Source organism: Telmatherina bonti (assembly GCF_933228915.1).
Source record: "Telmatherina bonti genome assembly, chromosome: 23".
NCBI lineage: Eukaryota > Metazoa > Chordata > Actinopteri > Atheriniformes > Telmatherinidae > Telmatherina > Telmatherina bonti.
Window position 1 is genome coordinate 11,460,715 of NC_136632.1, and position 18,251 is coordinate 11,478,965.

General features: G+C 38.9%; 1 protein-coding gene across 1 annotated transcript in view; it reads right to left on the bottom strand.

Moving 5' to 3' along the window:
* LOC306773276 (tyrosine-protein phosphatase non-receptor type 12-like) overlaps nt 1–14,581 on the bottom strand; it is a 45,379-nt gene extending 30,798 nt beyond the window's left edge. Inside the window, exon 1 of the mRNA XM_079263047.1 lies at nt 14,062–14,581. Within this exon, the coding sequence (XP_079119173.1) occupies nt 14,062–14,163 (102 nt within the window). The 5' untranslated portion in view covers nt 14,164–14,581. The remainder of the gene's footprint in view (nt 1–14,061) is intronic.
* Nucleotides 14,582–18,251: the final 3,670 nt, after the last annotated feature.

An 18,251-nucleotide genomic window follows, 5' to 3' on the forward strand; every position in this document is an offset into this window, starting at 1 on the left:
AAGGAGCAGTGAAGGGCAAGAAGAGTCAAGGCTTTTAAGAGGCTCTTGTTAACCAAGCTGATGGGCCCTTTTATTCAGACCCTCTGTCCTCCATTCACACGCTCTCTTTGCACACTCACACTGGCATCTGGAGGTGGGTGAAGATAGAGGGGGCAAAGAAGTAAATTTCCTTGTTGCTATCAGGACTCAAGTGTACTCGTTTACTCAGCTATTTATTGTTTGTTATCCAACAGTCTGCAGTGTATCAGTTTCTCCAAAAGACAACAAGCAAGCCAGTGAGTCTGGATGGGAAACTGGCAGAAGAAGAGAGAATACGTGGAATGTGAGCACAGCAGAGCATCCTTTGATAGTGTTTTCTCCTTCATACTAAAAAATGTTCAATCTTTTAGGGGTTAAAAATAAAAAATTACAATTAGCTTTCTTAACTTTTATATAAAGAAGTGAAAACGCTCCCTTGATTGCTACTTTTTTTCTGTTTGATCAACATGGGGTGGTGGAAAGAATTATGCTTCATCACAACATGCAACAGAAATTATTAATCCAACATAGAAAAGGGTATAAATACATTTTGCAGTAGCTAAGCCTTCCAGTAGCACAGATTACAGATCATTTCTGCAACTGCAAGTCTGTTGCAAGCATGTATTTTGTATAAAAACACATTTTAAACCACAATAAGTTGCTCAATTTCTTAGAAGAGAATCATTTTAAAAAGTATTTCTGTATTTTGCAGGCATGAACCAGTTAATCTTTAACTGGTTCACGCTTTTGTTACTTCAAAACTAGATTACTGTAACTCTCTATTACTGGGCTGTCCTAAATATGCCCTGAAAAGCCTTCAGCTGATCCAGAATTCTGCAGCCAGAGTCCTGACCAGAACCAGCATGAGAGATCATATTTCTCCAGTTTTAGCCTCTCTTCATTGGCTGCCTGTTGAATCTAGAATAGAATTTAAAATCCTTCTCCTTACATATAAAGCCCTCCACAGCCAGGCACCACTATATATCAAAGACCTCATAGTTCCTTATATACCAACCAGAGTACTTCGTTCGCAGACTGCAGGCTTACTTGTTGTTCCTAGAGTCTCAAAGAGCCGAGCAGGAGGCAGAGCCTTTGGTTATCAGGCCCCTCTCTTATGGAATAAGCTCCCAGTTAGTGTTAGGGAAGCAGACACCCTCCCCACCTTTAAGACTAGGCTGAAGACTTATCTTTTTGATAAGTCCTATAGCTAGGGATGGTTAGCATCCCTCAGTTATGCTGCCATAGGTTTAGACTGCTGAGGGACATTTCCTTCCCCCCCCAAATAACAGTGCATCATTAACATGTATGTCTCCTGTCTCAGCAAGTCTCCTTGCAGAGGCACAACAGAAGCAGATGGCTGCCTGTCCTTGAGCCGGGTTCTGCCGGAGGTTTCCTTCCTGTTAAAAGGGAGTTTTTTTCCTTCCCACTGTCGCCAGTGCGCTTGCTCAGGATGGGAGATTGAGTTGGACCTCCAACTAAATCTGTTGGTTTCCTTATATCGGCTATTATGAATTGGCTTTCATTATGTTTTCTTCTCTGTCTGTAAAGCGTCTTGAGATGGCATTGCCGTGATTTGACGCTATATAAATAAAGTTGAACGGAATTTAATTATTTTTCACACTTTTAAAAGCAGAATGCATCCAAACTTCCTACGTTGCTCTGAATGTTACATCTGAAAACCTAATCAATGCCGATTAGTCAAATTCCAGCAGCTGATAGATTTCTGTGTATCGCTGCTTGGTTTCGCGTCTCGCCTGCCTTTGTTCTTCCGCACGCCCACCTTTCTTTGCCCTCCTATTTTCATTTCTCATTTCATAGAAGTTAACAGCTTGACTGAGTTGGCCTGTTTCCTGTGAATGTTCGGCTCTCTCTCACACACACACACACACACACACACACACACACACACACACACACACACACACACACACACACACACACACACACACACACACACACACACACACACACACACACACACACACACACACAGAGGGTGGAGTCCCAAAAAGGCCTGTACCAACTTCACAGACCCCCTTCCGGCTATGACTGGGTCATGTGTGTTCATAGACACATTTTTTCACTTGGCCCTGAATGGCTTCATCTCAGGGTAGTTACTGGGAAAAATAAGGGGTTAAGAAAGAGCAGAAAGACTTTAAAAAGCTAAAAAAGAAGGCTTTGTAGAGGCTAAAGGAGTTGTTAGTGGGTCTAACCTACTTTCAGTCTCCTGGCTGAGTAAGCCAGCATCTCTGCACTTCCTTGGCACATTAAATAATTCACACACATACACAGAAAGAAACACAATTCTGTTTCTTGAACTTAACAGCGAGCATCGATTGGCAGAAAACATGCTCTTCCCTCAGAGTCGGTAGGGGGAAAGGTGTCTGAGTGTGTGTGGCCAGGATGTGAGGCTGTTGAGCGCTGGTGTCAGACAGGCTTTTCTGATGGTCACCTTATGCACACACACACGCAGCTAAAATAGGTCATCCCTTACAATGCTCTCAGGAAAAAATCCATCTTTCGTGCTGCTAGCAAGCGGGGGAAAGATGCACTGCAACAACGTAGAGATTAAAAGGTCTGTACAGCTCTTGGCGAGTCTGCTGCTCCCTTCTAACAACTCAATAAGCATGACTGATGTTCTCTGCTTTTTTCTGTGTAGTCATATTTAGTTATACCGAAAGATAGCTGTGATAAATATTTAATGCTCTTAAGAATTAATCAAGTGAAAAGACAGCAGAGGAATTAAAGGATTAGTTTGACATTTTGAGAAACACGTTTGCTGGGAATTAGAAGAAAGGATCAACATGAATATTGTGTTAGCAGTGTGTTAGCATAGCGCTGGACAAAAACTATTTTAAAATTCCTTTACAAACTCTTGATTATATATTTTTTAACTTTAAGTGTGTAATGTGATAATTTTCTTTCAAAGTTGGAAACCTAAAAAGTCAGGTCTCAAATGGAATTAAAAACGTGGGTCTTCGCTGCAAAGCGTGGCTTCATTAGTGGGCAAATGCTGGGTTAGACAGTAAAGAAGGAATCTTTCTGTTGCACTATTGGAATATTAAAATGCTGCATCAGTAAATGAAGACTTGAGCTAACATGGAGCAGGATGTGGTATACCATGTGTAACTTTCAAGCTGCTGAACAGCATGATGGGTTATCAACCAGGTAACCAGAATGGAAAATTCAGCCTCTTCCAGCCATGCACAAATGAAGATGATGGGTTGACTACATAAAGGACCTAAGTTTGCAGATAATCAATGCAAACTGTCGATTTCGCCCCAATACCTTCTGTGGCTTAAAGTCTAACCACTTTGGGTTCTGAGACCTTCGACTGGAGCCTGAGCCAGGGTCAGACTGGGAGTCATGGTCTTACCAATACCCATCTGAACGCACCAAGTTCAGTGTGAAAGAGCCAGACATAAAATCTTTCTACACCTGATGATTTTTTGTGAACATTGACTTTTGGCCACGACACACACTACCATGCTTTTGTAAAACATTTTCTATCATACACCAAGACATTACTGGAAATAGCATCAACTATTAATGGAGCCAATTTCAAGATTATTCATTTACTTGCATTATACTTTCTTTATTCTAGCTGGAAAATTTCGAATTTAACACATGCTGGTACAATCTGAGCTAGGGCTGCAAATTACTTGAAAAAAGTGACAATGCGATTTATTTTTCTAACCCAGCGATATAAATTGTGATATGAAAAAAAATACAGGAATTTTCAAGAGATGACTCAAATAGTACTTTAAATATGTAGCACTCCTGCCATCCTGTTGACAAGTAACCTGCACTACTCTTCCCTCTTTTTACAAAACTTACAATTCTGGTTTTTGTCTGTATTTGAGTTATTCTGGTTAACTTTTATTGCTTTGTTTCATTGTGGTAGGTCCTCAGTATATGCTTTGCTCTTTTATGTGCAAACGTGAATTGTGTTCTACATAACTAGTTTATTGCGATTGGAAATAAACTTATCTGTGTCTCAGGTACCCTTGAAATTGCCTCCTACATTTGCAGAACGTGCAGTGTGACTATTGCACACATGTACCTTGCGATGATGATGTTTAAATGATATATTGTGAAGCTCTACTAGGAGTACTGGGCAGCCAAGTCAGACTCTGGCACCCAGAGAGCACATGGGGTGGCGGTGGTTCACCTCAATTACCAGCGCAGGGACATGAACCCAGGTCCTCCAGACCCAAACCCACCATTATAACCACTAGGCTACTATTGCCAATTTTCCTTTATCAGTAGATGTTTTTGACCATAAGTGATCTCAACTGTGCAAAGAGATGTAATAACTACATCACCCTCCCTCTACTAACATCTATTTCCCGAGATGTCCAACTCCTACTTCTATGGTATTTAGCAGTAAAGTTAAAAAAAAAAAAGTCACTCTGTCACAAGACAGGTTAGAAGCCTGATTCATAAGAAAGTAACCAAAAAAAAAAAAAGAAATACCAAGCCCAACCCTGACCACTGGCTTAAATCGGGAATCGCTCATTAGCCACAGATTTTTCAACGATAATGTCAAACAGCTTGCATCAGTTACCAAACAAGTCCACACACACACACACACACACACACAAACACGCACACACTTCATCCTGTAGCCAGTTCCATTTACTGACCACAGGCTAATATAGGTCAGTGGAGCACTGATGGCATGAGTAGGCATGAACATTCCCACATGCACACGAACAAATACACCAGTGGATTAAAAGCCATTTAGTGGCACAAAGAATGTGATTTCTTTATATCAGCCACCGGGCTTTCCCCCTTTTTTGTCTATCATCCTTTCATTTTCAGTCTTGCAATAATCACTGCCAGCACTCTGTCGCACATGCCAGACGTTTGGCACAACGACACACACCATGTTATAAACAGGAATTTCAATGTGAAAGCTTTTTAAAATGATCAATACCAATTCATGTGTGTGTCTACATCCACACTAAATTTCAAGATCAGCAACACATTTACCTCAGGAAGCACCTGTGATAAACTAAGTGCACCTATTTGAGTAGCTATAATCACTTCTGGGTGCCCACTTCCTTTGAGACCCATCAAGCACGCTCTACTGTGCACTGTAAAACTCAAGACAGTCAAACCCAGAAAAGCTGCTCATGCTGCTTCCTCTGACTAATGAGTCAGTGTTTGTTCCCTCATACTGTCAAAAGACAAAACAAAACTGAATACAAAAAGGCAAAGGGAAGGAAAAATGGCTGAGTCAGTCAGAGAAACAGACGAAGGAAGGGGGAATTTCAATAAAACAAAGGGACATACAGAAACAAAACAATAAAAGAAGCATTGTAGTGCATCGTATCATTTACAGGGCTCTGAGTACGACCAGAAATTAGTTGATTTGTGACGAACTTTGGTTCTCTTATTGGCGACGCATTTATCCAAAGCGACTTACATGTGTGAAGTGACACTAGCGCTGGGTTACAGCGGAAGTCTGGTGGGTGGGACGAAGCCAGAGTACCCCGAGAAAATCCACAGCTCAAAAATCCTTTTAACAGAGGCTCGAACCAGCAACCGTCCTGCTGTGAGGCTGCAGTGCTATCCGCTACGCCACCATACCACATTATATCGGTTTTAAACTGCAAGTTTGTTTTTATTTTATTTATTGCTTAACATTCATTCATACTTCATTAATTCTATTCTGTTCTTCTTCACAATAATCTAATCAACCATCATTGTCAAAGGGTAATGTTAGAAAGGCAATCATTACAAATGTATTAAAATGTGGCGCAAACAGTGATACCATGAAAGTGTCGATGCACCTCACCTTTTTGTTGGTAGACCCAAATTGAAAAGTTCAGACACACCAGTGCAACCAATGCAATAAGTTAGTCATGAGCCCTGATATATTGTTTTTGTTCCATCCTTATTTGTTTGTTTAAATTTTTAAATAAAACTTTTTTTTTTAAAAAGGGAAAAATTATGTTTTAAGTGACGCTCTCTTATTAAAATTAAATCTATAAATACATACATGGCAGTGACAGTTTAAAGAAATAAAAAGCTAAATTAAATGAGAACTTTCATTCGTTGCCTGAGTGTCCTCAACACCCCCGCCCTCCTCCAGCTCCGCAGCTGACCACCATGTGACTTGCAGAGCAACATTGCAGTATTGCCTTGCCTCTCTTCGCTTCACCCTCATCCTCTAAAATAAGCCTGGAACATAACTTCTGCCTGTTCTGCATAGTTTCTAAGATGTGTGGTTATGATAAGCAGAGAAAGTGTGAAGAACTGAGAGCGGCTGCTTAAACCCACTAACCAAATAATTGCGACTTATTCTGACTTTCACACAAAGCAAAAGAAGGGTTAACGGGTACTGCAGCAGGAAGCAGATGTGGACAAACCTCATATAATCCCAGTCATCTGAGACATGGGGTCGGTTGTGTGTGTGTGTGTGTGTGTGCACTTGTATTTAAGGCTTCCCTGTTCAGATAGTTGCCATCCAACAGATGACTACACACTCACAACCCCGATTCTGTAAATTCACCTGCTTTAAAGTGAACATTTTAGTTTTTTTTAAACACTTTGTTCACCACGAGAACCCCTCAGCAGGGTAAATGCTATGAAGTGTAAGTGCAGGTAAATTGTGGAGGGTGAGCTGTCATATGACTCCTCTGTGCATCAGTTTCCTTTCACATCAGTCAAACATTACCCACACACAACACCACTGTAAAATTTCCTGTGCGTTGGCGTGGGTGGTCCTCTTATCTTGATCAATTAAGTTCTTCTGCCATGTTGGTGGGGTCAGCTCGCTTTCATCCTGTAAAGCTTCTCATACACACACACACAGCACACTTATACACAATAACTGCTGAGCGGAAATATTGTGTTACGTCTCTTCTGAGAAACAGCCAGCTCACAGGCAAAAAGGCTGCTTTCTGGGTTAAGCCGTGGGAAGGGGTGGGTGAGAATGAAGGAGGCTTGTGACACCAGAAGAAATTGGGAAGTCTTGTTTCTTGTTGTAGTAACACGAGGCGGGCTAACAGTAGCTGCCGCACACACTCAGAGAAACAGCAGCAGCCCCTGGAGTCTACCACGCTTTACCCGTGTACAAAAGACAAGCTTGTAAAACCACTGCCAAGCAGTCGCGTTCTCATTTTCCGATGGGAGATGGCAGGTTTTTCAGCAGCCACGCAACCTGTGCTGTTACACACAAATATTTTCCTTGTTTTTTGTGGACATGAAAAGTGTTTTACTGATCAGGCGCCAGGATCGCCTTTCTTGTGAAGCCTTGAGAGAAGAGGCCGGTTTCAAAGTCTTGTGCTTATTGTGAGGAAAGTTCTCGCCATCCCCATGTCCAGCACAGCCAGTGAAAGATTTTTCCACTGCTGGTTATGTGATTCGGAGACCACAGCTGAAACCAAAGATGGAGATGTGGATGATATCTTGCTTATGTAGCGATCTCCTCATCTAATGAATAAATCCCCCAAGTGTCAAAATAAAACAGACTATCGTGAGGTAGTCTTGTGATTCAGTGGAATATTATGCAAGTTTAAAATAATTTTAATTCTAAAAATAAACATTTAAATATACATATTGTGTTGTGTTTTCTTTTTTTATATTGTAAACGATAACAATGACAAAACAGCCTCATATTAAATATAAGCACTAATAAAGGGAAGTAATGTAACGAAGGGCGGGATGGCGGTGTATTTAACAAGTTAATGTGTGGGTTGCGTAATGGGTTAAACATTTACGAGGAAAAGTTGGTTTCCCAACAGGTTTTGGTGGGAAATATATGTTTTTCAGAACACAAGCTGTCAGATTAGTTCTTCGTCCGACCCAAACAACACTCTGCTCACTTCCTCCTTCTTCTTGTTGGACAGTATGTTTGCAGGTGAACCGAGACCCCCTGCTTTCTCCTGGACCAGAGTCCACTTCTTTGGTCAGCATCAGGGTGCGGTTGGTGTTCCTGCTGCATCAAACGAATTATATTATCAGTCAAAGCGGACCACAGACCAAACAACAGCAGAGTGACCGCGCCCTCAATCACCTCAATCTGAAGGTTAAATATAACCATGATTATCTTCTCTCTTCTATGTAGAATTATTATTTTAGTCCACTTAAAGAAGTATGAAAAATCACCCTGCTTCCACTCCCACAGGTCCTCCATCTGATTTTCTACCAAAGAGACCAAAACTGAAAGAACATGCAGAGCATTCTCCAGCTTGCTCATTATTTCACGAAAAAGAAACAAGATAATGTGCTAAACTTCCACAGAAAAGAAAACAATTTTCTGCAATTACATGCACAAACGAACTGTAGACAGCTTTCCAACAGCAGCAGATGCCTCTGTCAAGTTTTTCTGAGAACATTTTCCACGGTTACAGAGATTTACATAAAACATGCCATCACTACCATGCTGCTACTCACAGATAGAGACCTTCCCTGACCAGCAGCAGGCGACAATTCCTCACAGTCCAGCTTTAAATGCACATAAATCTATAGGTACTTGAATATAACGTCGCATTTTACGTGTTTCCTAATAGCAAACTATTTGTACTTTCTTTGTGCTGTTTGGGAGTCATCTGGGTGCAAAGGTTTGACAGAAACACAAACACATGCACAGAGAGCCTGAACCCTAAACCCTGTCTAGACTGTAATGTTGAACCAAAAAGCAGACGTGTGTGTTTTGTATGAGCTGATGTAATATTAAAAACGCTGTAAAGTTTAAACTGTTATAATTTACTTCCTGTGTCTGCATCAAACTAACTTCAAACTATCTGTAACTAAATTTTCTGAAGATTTAGTACATCTGTGCTAATAGTCTTCATATTTATGCTACTAAGCGTGTTTAAAATGAGGACATGCAGCTAAAAAAAAAACCACATTATAAATGTGTGTTGCAGCAATATGTCTTCAGATTCATATATTCAATGTATGAATTATGATGATTTCCTTGTTATTAGTCAACAAACTGTTTTTATCTGGTCTTCTATAAAACGATCCAACCCATGCACACAGCAATATGAAACATTTTGAACTTTAGTGTTTGTGTCGGCCTGCATGGTGGGTCAATCACTTACATTTGGCATAACACAGAGGTCACTGGCTCAATCCCTGGATGCCTGTATGTCTGCTATAAACAGCGGTGTTATCAATCAGCCTGGCCTGGAGCTCAACTTTACACTATAACCACTTCACACACACCGTACTGAAAGCATTTGTGAGTGTGTGATGTAAAATGTTTTGTAAAAAAAACTAGAAAACCAGAGGAAATGTGTGTTTTTTCTAAAATGAGAAGAACCTTTGAATACAGGTGCCTTCTCTGCCCACAAAAGGCAGCGAGCGGGTTGCGCTCTGCCCATAGCAGAGTGAAACTTGTTTCATAAAACCAGGTTTGTGAGTCAGCAACACAATTCAACCCATCTGAACGTAACCATCAGGATTAAAAGGTGACTGAAGCAGAGAGAAGTGGTGCTGAGCATTTCTGTCACCATTAATGCACAAATTCCTGTTTTTAAGGAGACAATCAGACTCATAGATTACAAAAACACACATATATAGATATATCTATACGTGTGTGCGTTCAAACATTTTTTTCTGCTCAATCATGATACAGGCGTGATACAAGCTGCAACTGGGTGCTGCACAGATGACCAGCTTGCTGAAGTCATGTGATATTCAGAACCATCCTGTATTTAGGCCAACTGCAGTTTACATCTGGTTATCTTCTCCCGCCTCCTAACAAATAATACCCCTTTCATACCCCACATTCATCAACGCAACGCATTGTTTTTCTAAAAAATCTCAATGTAAACCATGAATAATCGTGACAACTTTGCGTCAACATGACTTTCAAGTTCAATTTCTTTCCTATTTTTTGGTTCCTTTGCTTGATTTTTTTGAAAGTCCTCGGTTGTTCTGAACTTATTTTCCTTGTACTTGATAAATTATATGACTTTATTACACATTGTTTCACTTTTTCCCCTGAGTCAAGCAGATTTTAGCAGCTGTTTTGGCTTATTGTAAAGCTTCTCTGGATGTGTCCGTGCTCTTGCTTGCCATTTGCTGGGAAAAAAAAAAAAAAAAAAGCCTTTCTTACATAAGTGCACTAATACATGGTTTGGAAAATCGTGGGATGACTGAGCCAGTTGATAACCACCCTTGTGAAACACATAAGATTGCTATGGTTTGGTTTTGTTAAACCAGGAACTGCACAGATGGGTCAGTGTTGAAGAACCTGCATCATAAGACAGCCTCCAAGACACAACAGCATCTTGCCCTTTACCAAATTTGTATTTCACAGAGAAAGCCATATTGATAGAATAAACAAACAAACAACACCCATAATCTCAGGAGAATACCTTTAAATATTTTGACATGCTGTCTGACATATGAATTGACCAATGTACCGTGCAACTTCAAACCATTTAGCATGAAGTTGCCACAAAAAAAAAAGGAAGATGGTCCGTGCAGAAATCCTCAGCATAGTTGCACCACAGCACCCAGTCACCACCAACATCTAATCTAACTCTAACATTTCATGGCACCAAGATTAAGACCAAAAATATGACCCTGACTGTCATGTTGTGTATTTATGTCCTTGTACTTTCAAAGATGGCCTCTCAGAAAATAAGACACATGCAGTTTTACCTCTACAAAAACGACACAGAAACGACCAACTCTGTATAAGCTAGGATAGATCAAAGTTATGGAGAATTATACATCTGATGGGGTCAAACATGACAAGGTAACAGCTACTTCTGAGATACAAGACACACTTGAGAGATTTAGGTGCCAAGTGGGAGGGGAAAAAACTAAAGCGATGCTGCTCTATCAAATTGCTGAAAAAGACTACTGAACGAAGCATATAATCTCTGACTCCTTGCGCCACCACAGGCTGTAATTATGCCTATAAAACATATTCTATATATAAACAACAATAGGCAGTTAAAGTGGGAGTTGTGTCAGGGTGCTCTGGTGATTCACTGCACAGAGGAGCACACACCATGCACTTGTAATATTGTAAGTTTAACTCTAGCAATTGAGAGCTTCACACCATGCTTGACTGGAAAAAAAAAAGAGACTGGCAGCACATAGTTAAAAACTCTTCCTTACAAGCAGGCTGGGGAATTTTAACTGTGCTTGGTATGCTGACACGCAACTCACCTGCATGCAGTCAGGACAGATTTTCTTGATTCCTGGCAGAGGAGTTAGCTTTAATAACTGTAACAAGTTGATGCTGCCTGGGGCGAGAAAACATTTAGCTTGAAGCTCAATTTACTTTAACCCCATGAAGCAACATCACTTGTGCAATGTTAACATGATTACTGTGACTAACCAGATAAAGGAAAGAGTTCATTTCAAAGCATTTGCATGACCAGAAGACAAATCATTATGAGACCTGTTTGACAGTGTTTACTTTCAGGGGAGATGCAAGACAGCCTGATAGCTGAGGGGTCTTGTACACCACAGGGAAAATTAGCTGTCTGTAGCACCCTTTTGTATGTACCTCATCACTGTTATAATTCTATAATATAATTCTATAATACTCTGTTGGACACCCTGATTATGTCAGATTTATGTCAGATTTAACTTGTAGTATCACTGTGTGGTATCAAAGTCCTCACTCTGATTGTTTGGTTTTTTTTTGCATTTTAGTGAATGAATGTAGGAGAAGTAAAGCAGTTAAACTAGCAGCTAACCTAACATATCAAACATAAACTCCAATTTGTCATTCTCACTTTTCCAAAACAAGCAACACTTTCACCACGACATGGTGAACAAACTCAAGACAAACACACAATCCTGACTCAAGCGAGGACCCTCTTCTTCACTTCACGTACTGGGCGACAGCTGGAAGTCGTCTTTACGGTGTGTTCAAGTGTGATTTATGTATTCAGACACTAACACCTTGCAGGGAGCCACTCATCGACGCTGGTTCGTCTGGTTAGTTTGATTTATAATAGATTTAACAATTAAATACGTCTCACTGTACAATCAACTGTATATGAAGCCGATGAGGTTTATTTATTAGAAAGAAGAAACCAAAGATTTATAAACAATTAAAGCATTAAAAATAATAAAAAATTGATTAATGTTTTTACTGAGGAATAATAAAGATACACTCAAAATTAATATAAACAGCTACTTGTAAAATCACACAACTTTGCCTAAGATTCTTTCTTCTATGCTCTATTAAAGGACTGTGGTTGCAATAGGAAGTTTAAGGAGGCATATTTGTGTCTAATAACATGAATGTTAGGTGTGATGGTGCTAAAAAGAGAAGCTACATTTATGTTCACAAGTTTACAAAATGATTTTAAAGTCAAAGAAACCAGCTGACAACACAAGCGGAGACAGAATGGTGATCTTAAGATATCGTTTGAGAATTAAAAACTCACGGTGTAAGCATCTAAGAAAAATTTTTTGTATCTGACGATGATAATGATGCAGAATTTGGGAACTAAATGCTCATGAGGACGATTTAGAATAAACCATGAGTACAAGACTATAAAGGCAAAGTTATTTTTTACTACGTACTTAAAACATTGATCCAAAGTTTGCCAAAAAGTTGACAAAGTTCTACTTTTAAAGCCAGGACAAAATGTTATGAAATAACCCAAGAAAGAATGTTGCAAGCTCCAGCAAGCAGCTTCATGAAGTGGGGAAGTAAGGAGTGTGTGTAAGTGTTTGCAAGTGTAGGCTAAAGGAGAAAAAGTTAACTTAAGTTGATTTGCCTCTCTCCAATGCAACGACACTCCAATACATTACAATACACCTTAAAACAAGCTTAAAATATCATTTCGATAGAGGGGGAAACCTCATCAGACCAGCCTTACAACTGATTACTATAGAAGAGAGGCCTGTTTGAAATGAGTCATGAGTTTAATTGAAAATATTCTTTGATATTGTTTCATTGAAATGCGCCCTTTTCTTACCACAAAACCTCCAGACATGTCCCACTCATAACCACCCCACTAAAATGGTCACTTCACAACGCAAATGTTATTACAGGAGGTGCCATTCCTACTGTGGCTATTTCAGCTATTTCACAAGCCTGGCAGTGGGAGAGGTCCTATTTAAAATCAAAAATTGCAACATCCAAAGATGGACTAAACAGAATAATATAATGAAAGAATCAACAACTCTTTATCTGAAAAGATTCTTTACACATGTAAGACAGATTAATAATTAAACTATTAAATATTCTGTATGCATTCAACAAACTGAGATTGGATTATAATCACAAACAAGAGATGTGTTGCAGCTGATAACTACAGAAAGGCATCTAGAGGAGGAGGAATGCAGTTTTATCATGTAGATTTACACTCAGCTGCCAGGTCATGATGTACAAATACCTGTTTTGATTCAGCTTAATGGTATTTTAAACAGCGTAGTTTGTGGCTCTCTTCAATGTGACTGTTCCAGCATGTGGTTATAAAAACTGTACATGCAAATTGAAGTATTGCTTGTCTGTCAGTGACTTATCATCCACCACAGTTTCCAGTCATCTTATAAATATGACATAGAGCTTTCTAGTAAATACACACCTAAACTACAGGAATAAAAGGGAAAACCATGAGCAGTAATATATGCAATAAAGTTTGGTTTAGTGGATACTGACTATATAAGTAGAGGAGAGGATGATATAGCCCTGTTTTACCAACATGGTTAACAGACAGTAAGCAAAAGCCACAGTAGCACAGCTCCTGATCTAAGCTGCTTCAGCAACACCACCAGAAAATGAGCCCAGGGCTTTAAAGAGACTGGAATGTGTTCTGTTTAGCTGCTTCCCAGTTTAAGTGAAAGAAACACAAGTCGGTGGTGTTTCTGTGGTTTGGGAGACAATGCTAGGCCGCCATATAAAGCCTGGAAATGGGAGGAAAAGGAAGAGGGCAGTGTGCCGCCCTTGCCTCACCTCCTGGGGGATACAGGGAACCAGGAGACTGGAACGGGGGTAGGATATGGAGGGTCAGTGTGGAGAATGTGAAGGAGATAGAGGTCGGGGTGAGACAGATAGAAGATAAATGAGCTAGGCTGAAGCTACTGGTAATTTCGACCCACCATGAAGTCGCAGCCGAAGTTGTCCTCTCCCCTCTCCTCGTCCCCTTCGCTCATGGCCTTCACCCTCTGGATAAACTTTCTCAGGATGCCGGCTTGCTCCATCCTTCAGTCCTCCTGCAGCGTTGCCTTTCCTTTAAAAATCCCACAAACTAGCAAGTGGATGACAATGTTTAAAAGAATAAAACAAAAGCGGGCACACAGGGAAGGGATAAGGGGGAATAAATAAAAATAAATAGGCTTCACGGGTCCTCCCAGAGAGTCATCGTCGGTCCACAGCACAACACATTTTTTTATTATCGCCCCATGTTGTTTCTGCCTTTCCTTCTTTCTTCTGGACTGTTTTCACAACGACAGCGATTAGTCCCAGAGAAAAGCAGCTACGGCCCGCTTTCCTGTCCTCCAAATAAGTTTACAACCGTGGCAAAATATAAACTGGAAACACTTGGTTGTACAAAAAAGTAAAAATAAAGAAAAAGGACCCAAAAAAAGGAGAGACCCCAGTCCGGTCAGTCTATTTACCCCTCCCTGTCTACCTCGATTGCCACATTCACACACTACTGCTGGTTATTCGCTACTGGGGAACATCCGGACTGGGCAAGCCAACTGGAAGTAGGTCCGCCTCTTCCAGGATATGCCTGTCGCTAATTGGCCAGTACGGAAACAATGTTAGAATTCTATTGGTTGAATTGGATGTATCTCCAGTAAAAGACACTGCTCTGATTGGATATAAGACGTGCCAGTTGTTCTCACGCTCATCGTCAGTAGCATTGTAACATAATAATAATAACAATGATGATAATAATAATAATAATAATAATAATAATAATAATAATAATAATAATGATGATAAGGATGATAATAATAATAATGATAACAATAGTAATAAGATAGATAGATAGATAGATAGATAGATAGATAGATAGATAGATAGATAGATAGATAGATAGATAGATAGATAGATAGATAGATAGATAGATAGATAGATAGATAGATAGATAGATAGATTAGAATTAGAATTAGAAAACGCTGAAGTGCTGGTAGATAAAGTAGCTAACAGCACTGATATTAATGTGTTCCACACATAATCTGGCTTAAGATATAGCGTAAAATAAACAGATGAATCATGTAATTTCCCACAAAAAAAAAAAAAAAAAATATATATATATATATATATTTTGTGAGAAATTACATGATTCATATATACATGATTCATATATATATATATATATATATATATATATATATATATATATATATATATATATATATATATATATATATATATATGAATCATGTAATTTCTCACAATATATATATATATATATATATATATATATATATATATATATATATATATATATATATATATATATATATATATATATATATAGTGGTCAGAATTTAGAAATTAGAAATTATTATAAAGGTCGTAGTTTCATAGCTGTTGCATATCAAACCAGGAGCAGGAGCACATTCCAATATATTACATAACTATATTTTAGGACAGCTTATATAAACATTTAGCTTATAAAAATGAGAACAGAGGAAACATATTAGTATTCTTGTTGAGGCTGTGGAGGGATGGAACCTCTATAGACACTTAAGCCTGATGAACTGTCCTCCAATAAACACACTCACAGAAAAGAGAATCCAGTCACTTTGTTTTCCTTTAGTTCTACCAGCAGCAGCAAACAAAATCCATCTATTCAGAAAGAGTAAGAACAAAAAAGAGAAGGGACGCTGTCTCCAAGCCAAAAAGCTTTTTACTCACACAAGCTGGTTGTTGTAGCTTTTTCTTTTAACTTATTTGCTTGTTATTCTAGTGCATATTCCATGTTTTCTTTGCTTTGTTTTCTCTCTCTCCCTCTTCTGCATGCCCAGAGACAGAATCTGCAGTCAAGTTGTTGAGTTTAGTTTTTCATCTCCTTCTAAGCCAGCCTCAGATTTGCTCTGGGACCTACAGTTTTTTGTTTATATTAGTCCAATTAATTTTCTATGCTTGATGTTTTTGAAATATGGTGGCTATTGGGTACAAAATTTCACAAAACACACACACATACAACTGAAAACAGAAAAAAACCTAAAGTCAGCTAAATTTCAGAGAAACATATCTATAACTGAAGGCAATGGTGAATTCAGTCGTTTTATAATCCCATGTTAAGCTGTTACAACACAGAAACCCTACATGACACTTTGATCAAGGAAACTGGCTGGATATTCCAGCAGACTGTGGGAAAATAAGTCAGTGAATCTGAACATTTGCATGGCATAAGATGATCCACAAACATTACCTTGTACTCAAAACACTCTAGGAATTAAATTAATAAGAGAAAATTTATGATGTATGTATAAAAAAAAGATGGGGACATAACACCAGAGTATGAGAAGCCACATTAGTGGCATCATTTATGCTTCTAGCCATAAGTCGTGTCTTGTTTTGTTTTTCACTTTTAGGTTATTTTGCCTGTTTAACATTTAAAAAAGAAATAAGAAAACACAGGAATGAAACAGACGTTACAATATTGAATAAATTGATACATTTATGATTCCAGTAACAGCATGAACATTTGTTGTAATAGCTCTGCAAAACAAAATTATTATGCTGGTTGTGCAAAAGCTTTTGTGTAAAATGACATGAAGTTGTGTTTGGTGTGTCTGTACAGAAAAGAGTTTTATGTTATTATCATTATCTTTTTTTTGTATGGGAGAAAAGCAACACATTTTGTTCCTAGAATAGATCACATTTAAATCCTTAGAAACTTTCTAATATGATTTTTGGCTTCTTTCTATGAAATATGAAAGAGTCTGTATTGCTTACCCAACATTATATATATATATATATATATATATATATATATATATATATATATATATATATATATATATATATATATATATATATATATATATGTATATATATATATATATATATATATATATATTTTTTTTTTTTTTTTTTTTAGAATAATAGATTTATAAGTTAAAGAGCTGAACTGGGGAACCAACATCCTATTGGTGCGGAAACTTCTTATTAAAGCGAGAAGACAAAACAACAAAATAAAACCCCAGAGGAAACAAGAGGTAAATAATCACAAATCGAACGGATCCAGGTTCAATCAGATCTTATAGGTTTGAGATACTTGGTCCATTTTGGCCAGATCTGGTTAAACTTTTCTTTTTCCTATTTGAGGGTAAAAGATATTAAAGTGAAATGATCAATTCTAATTGAGTTATTTGTGGTGAAAGCAGCTCATACACACACACAAACACTCAGCCATGAGCACTGCAGTCTTGTACTGCGCATCGGTGTGTAAATAATCTTGGAGGAAGGTATTTTAAGAAAGACCTCGTGGCTGTCACTCTGTCACATCCTCTTCTCAGGACTGGCTCTGGTTACTCTGTACTGTATCTGACCCTGACCTCTGACCTCCATGTGGAGAAAGGAGGGCCTTGGGTTCAAGATTTCACTACAGGGATCAATTACATATCATATTATTATTCTTCCTTCCCCCCATAACCAATTTCCTCTGCCTGTCCCTCTCTGTTCTAACCCTTCCACTTTCACCAGTTTGTACGTCCTGCTCTTTGCTCCTGCTCCTCATGCTTTGATTGTGTGTCTCTCTTTCCACTCCTAGCTCTTCTTTTTTAAAATTCTTTTTCCTTTTCGCTGACTGGAATGTGTACAGAAGCAGCTGAGTCCAGGAATGTTGCTGTAACAAGCCCATGCATAACCTGTAGGTAGGGAGGCTCCCTGCACACACTCCCTCTCTCTCTCTTTTTCTCTCTCATACACACACACACACACACACACACACACACGAGCTGTCTCTTTATGCTGTTTTACTCTCCTCCCTGCTGCTAAACCTGAAACACTCCTTCATGTTCTATCTTTCTCTCTTGTCGTAGAGGAAGAGCTTGAAGATGCATTTTTAAGATGTTTAAAAGCAGAGTAGAGTGAGACGATCTGGCCTACACACACACACACACACACACACACACACACACACACACACACACACACACACACACACACACACACACACACTACACACAACATGAGCCTGCCTGTTGCAGTAATGTAATGGGGTGAAAAACCCTGCCCTCAGGGGTAGAGGGATGACTCAGTAACATGTTACACAATCGCATCGCAGCTCACTGTGGTGGGTGCCTCAAAAATCAGACATACACTG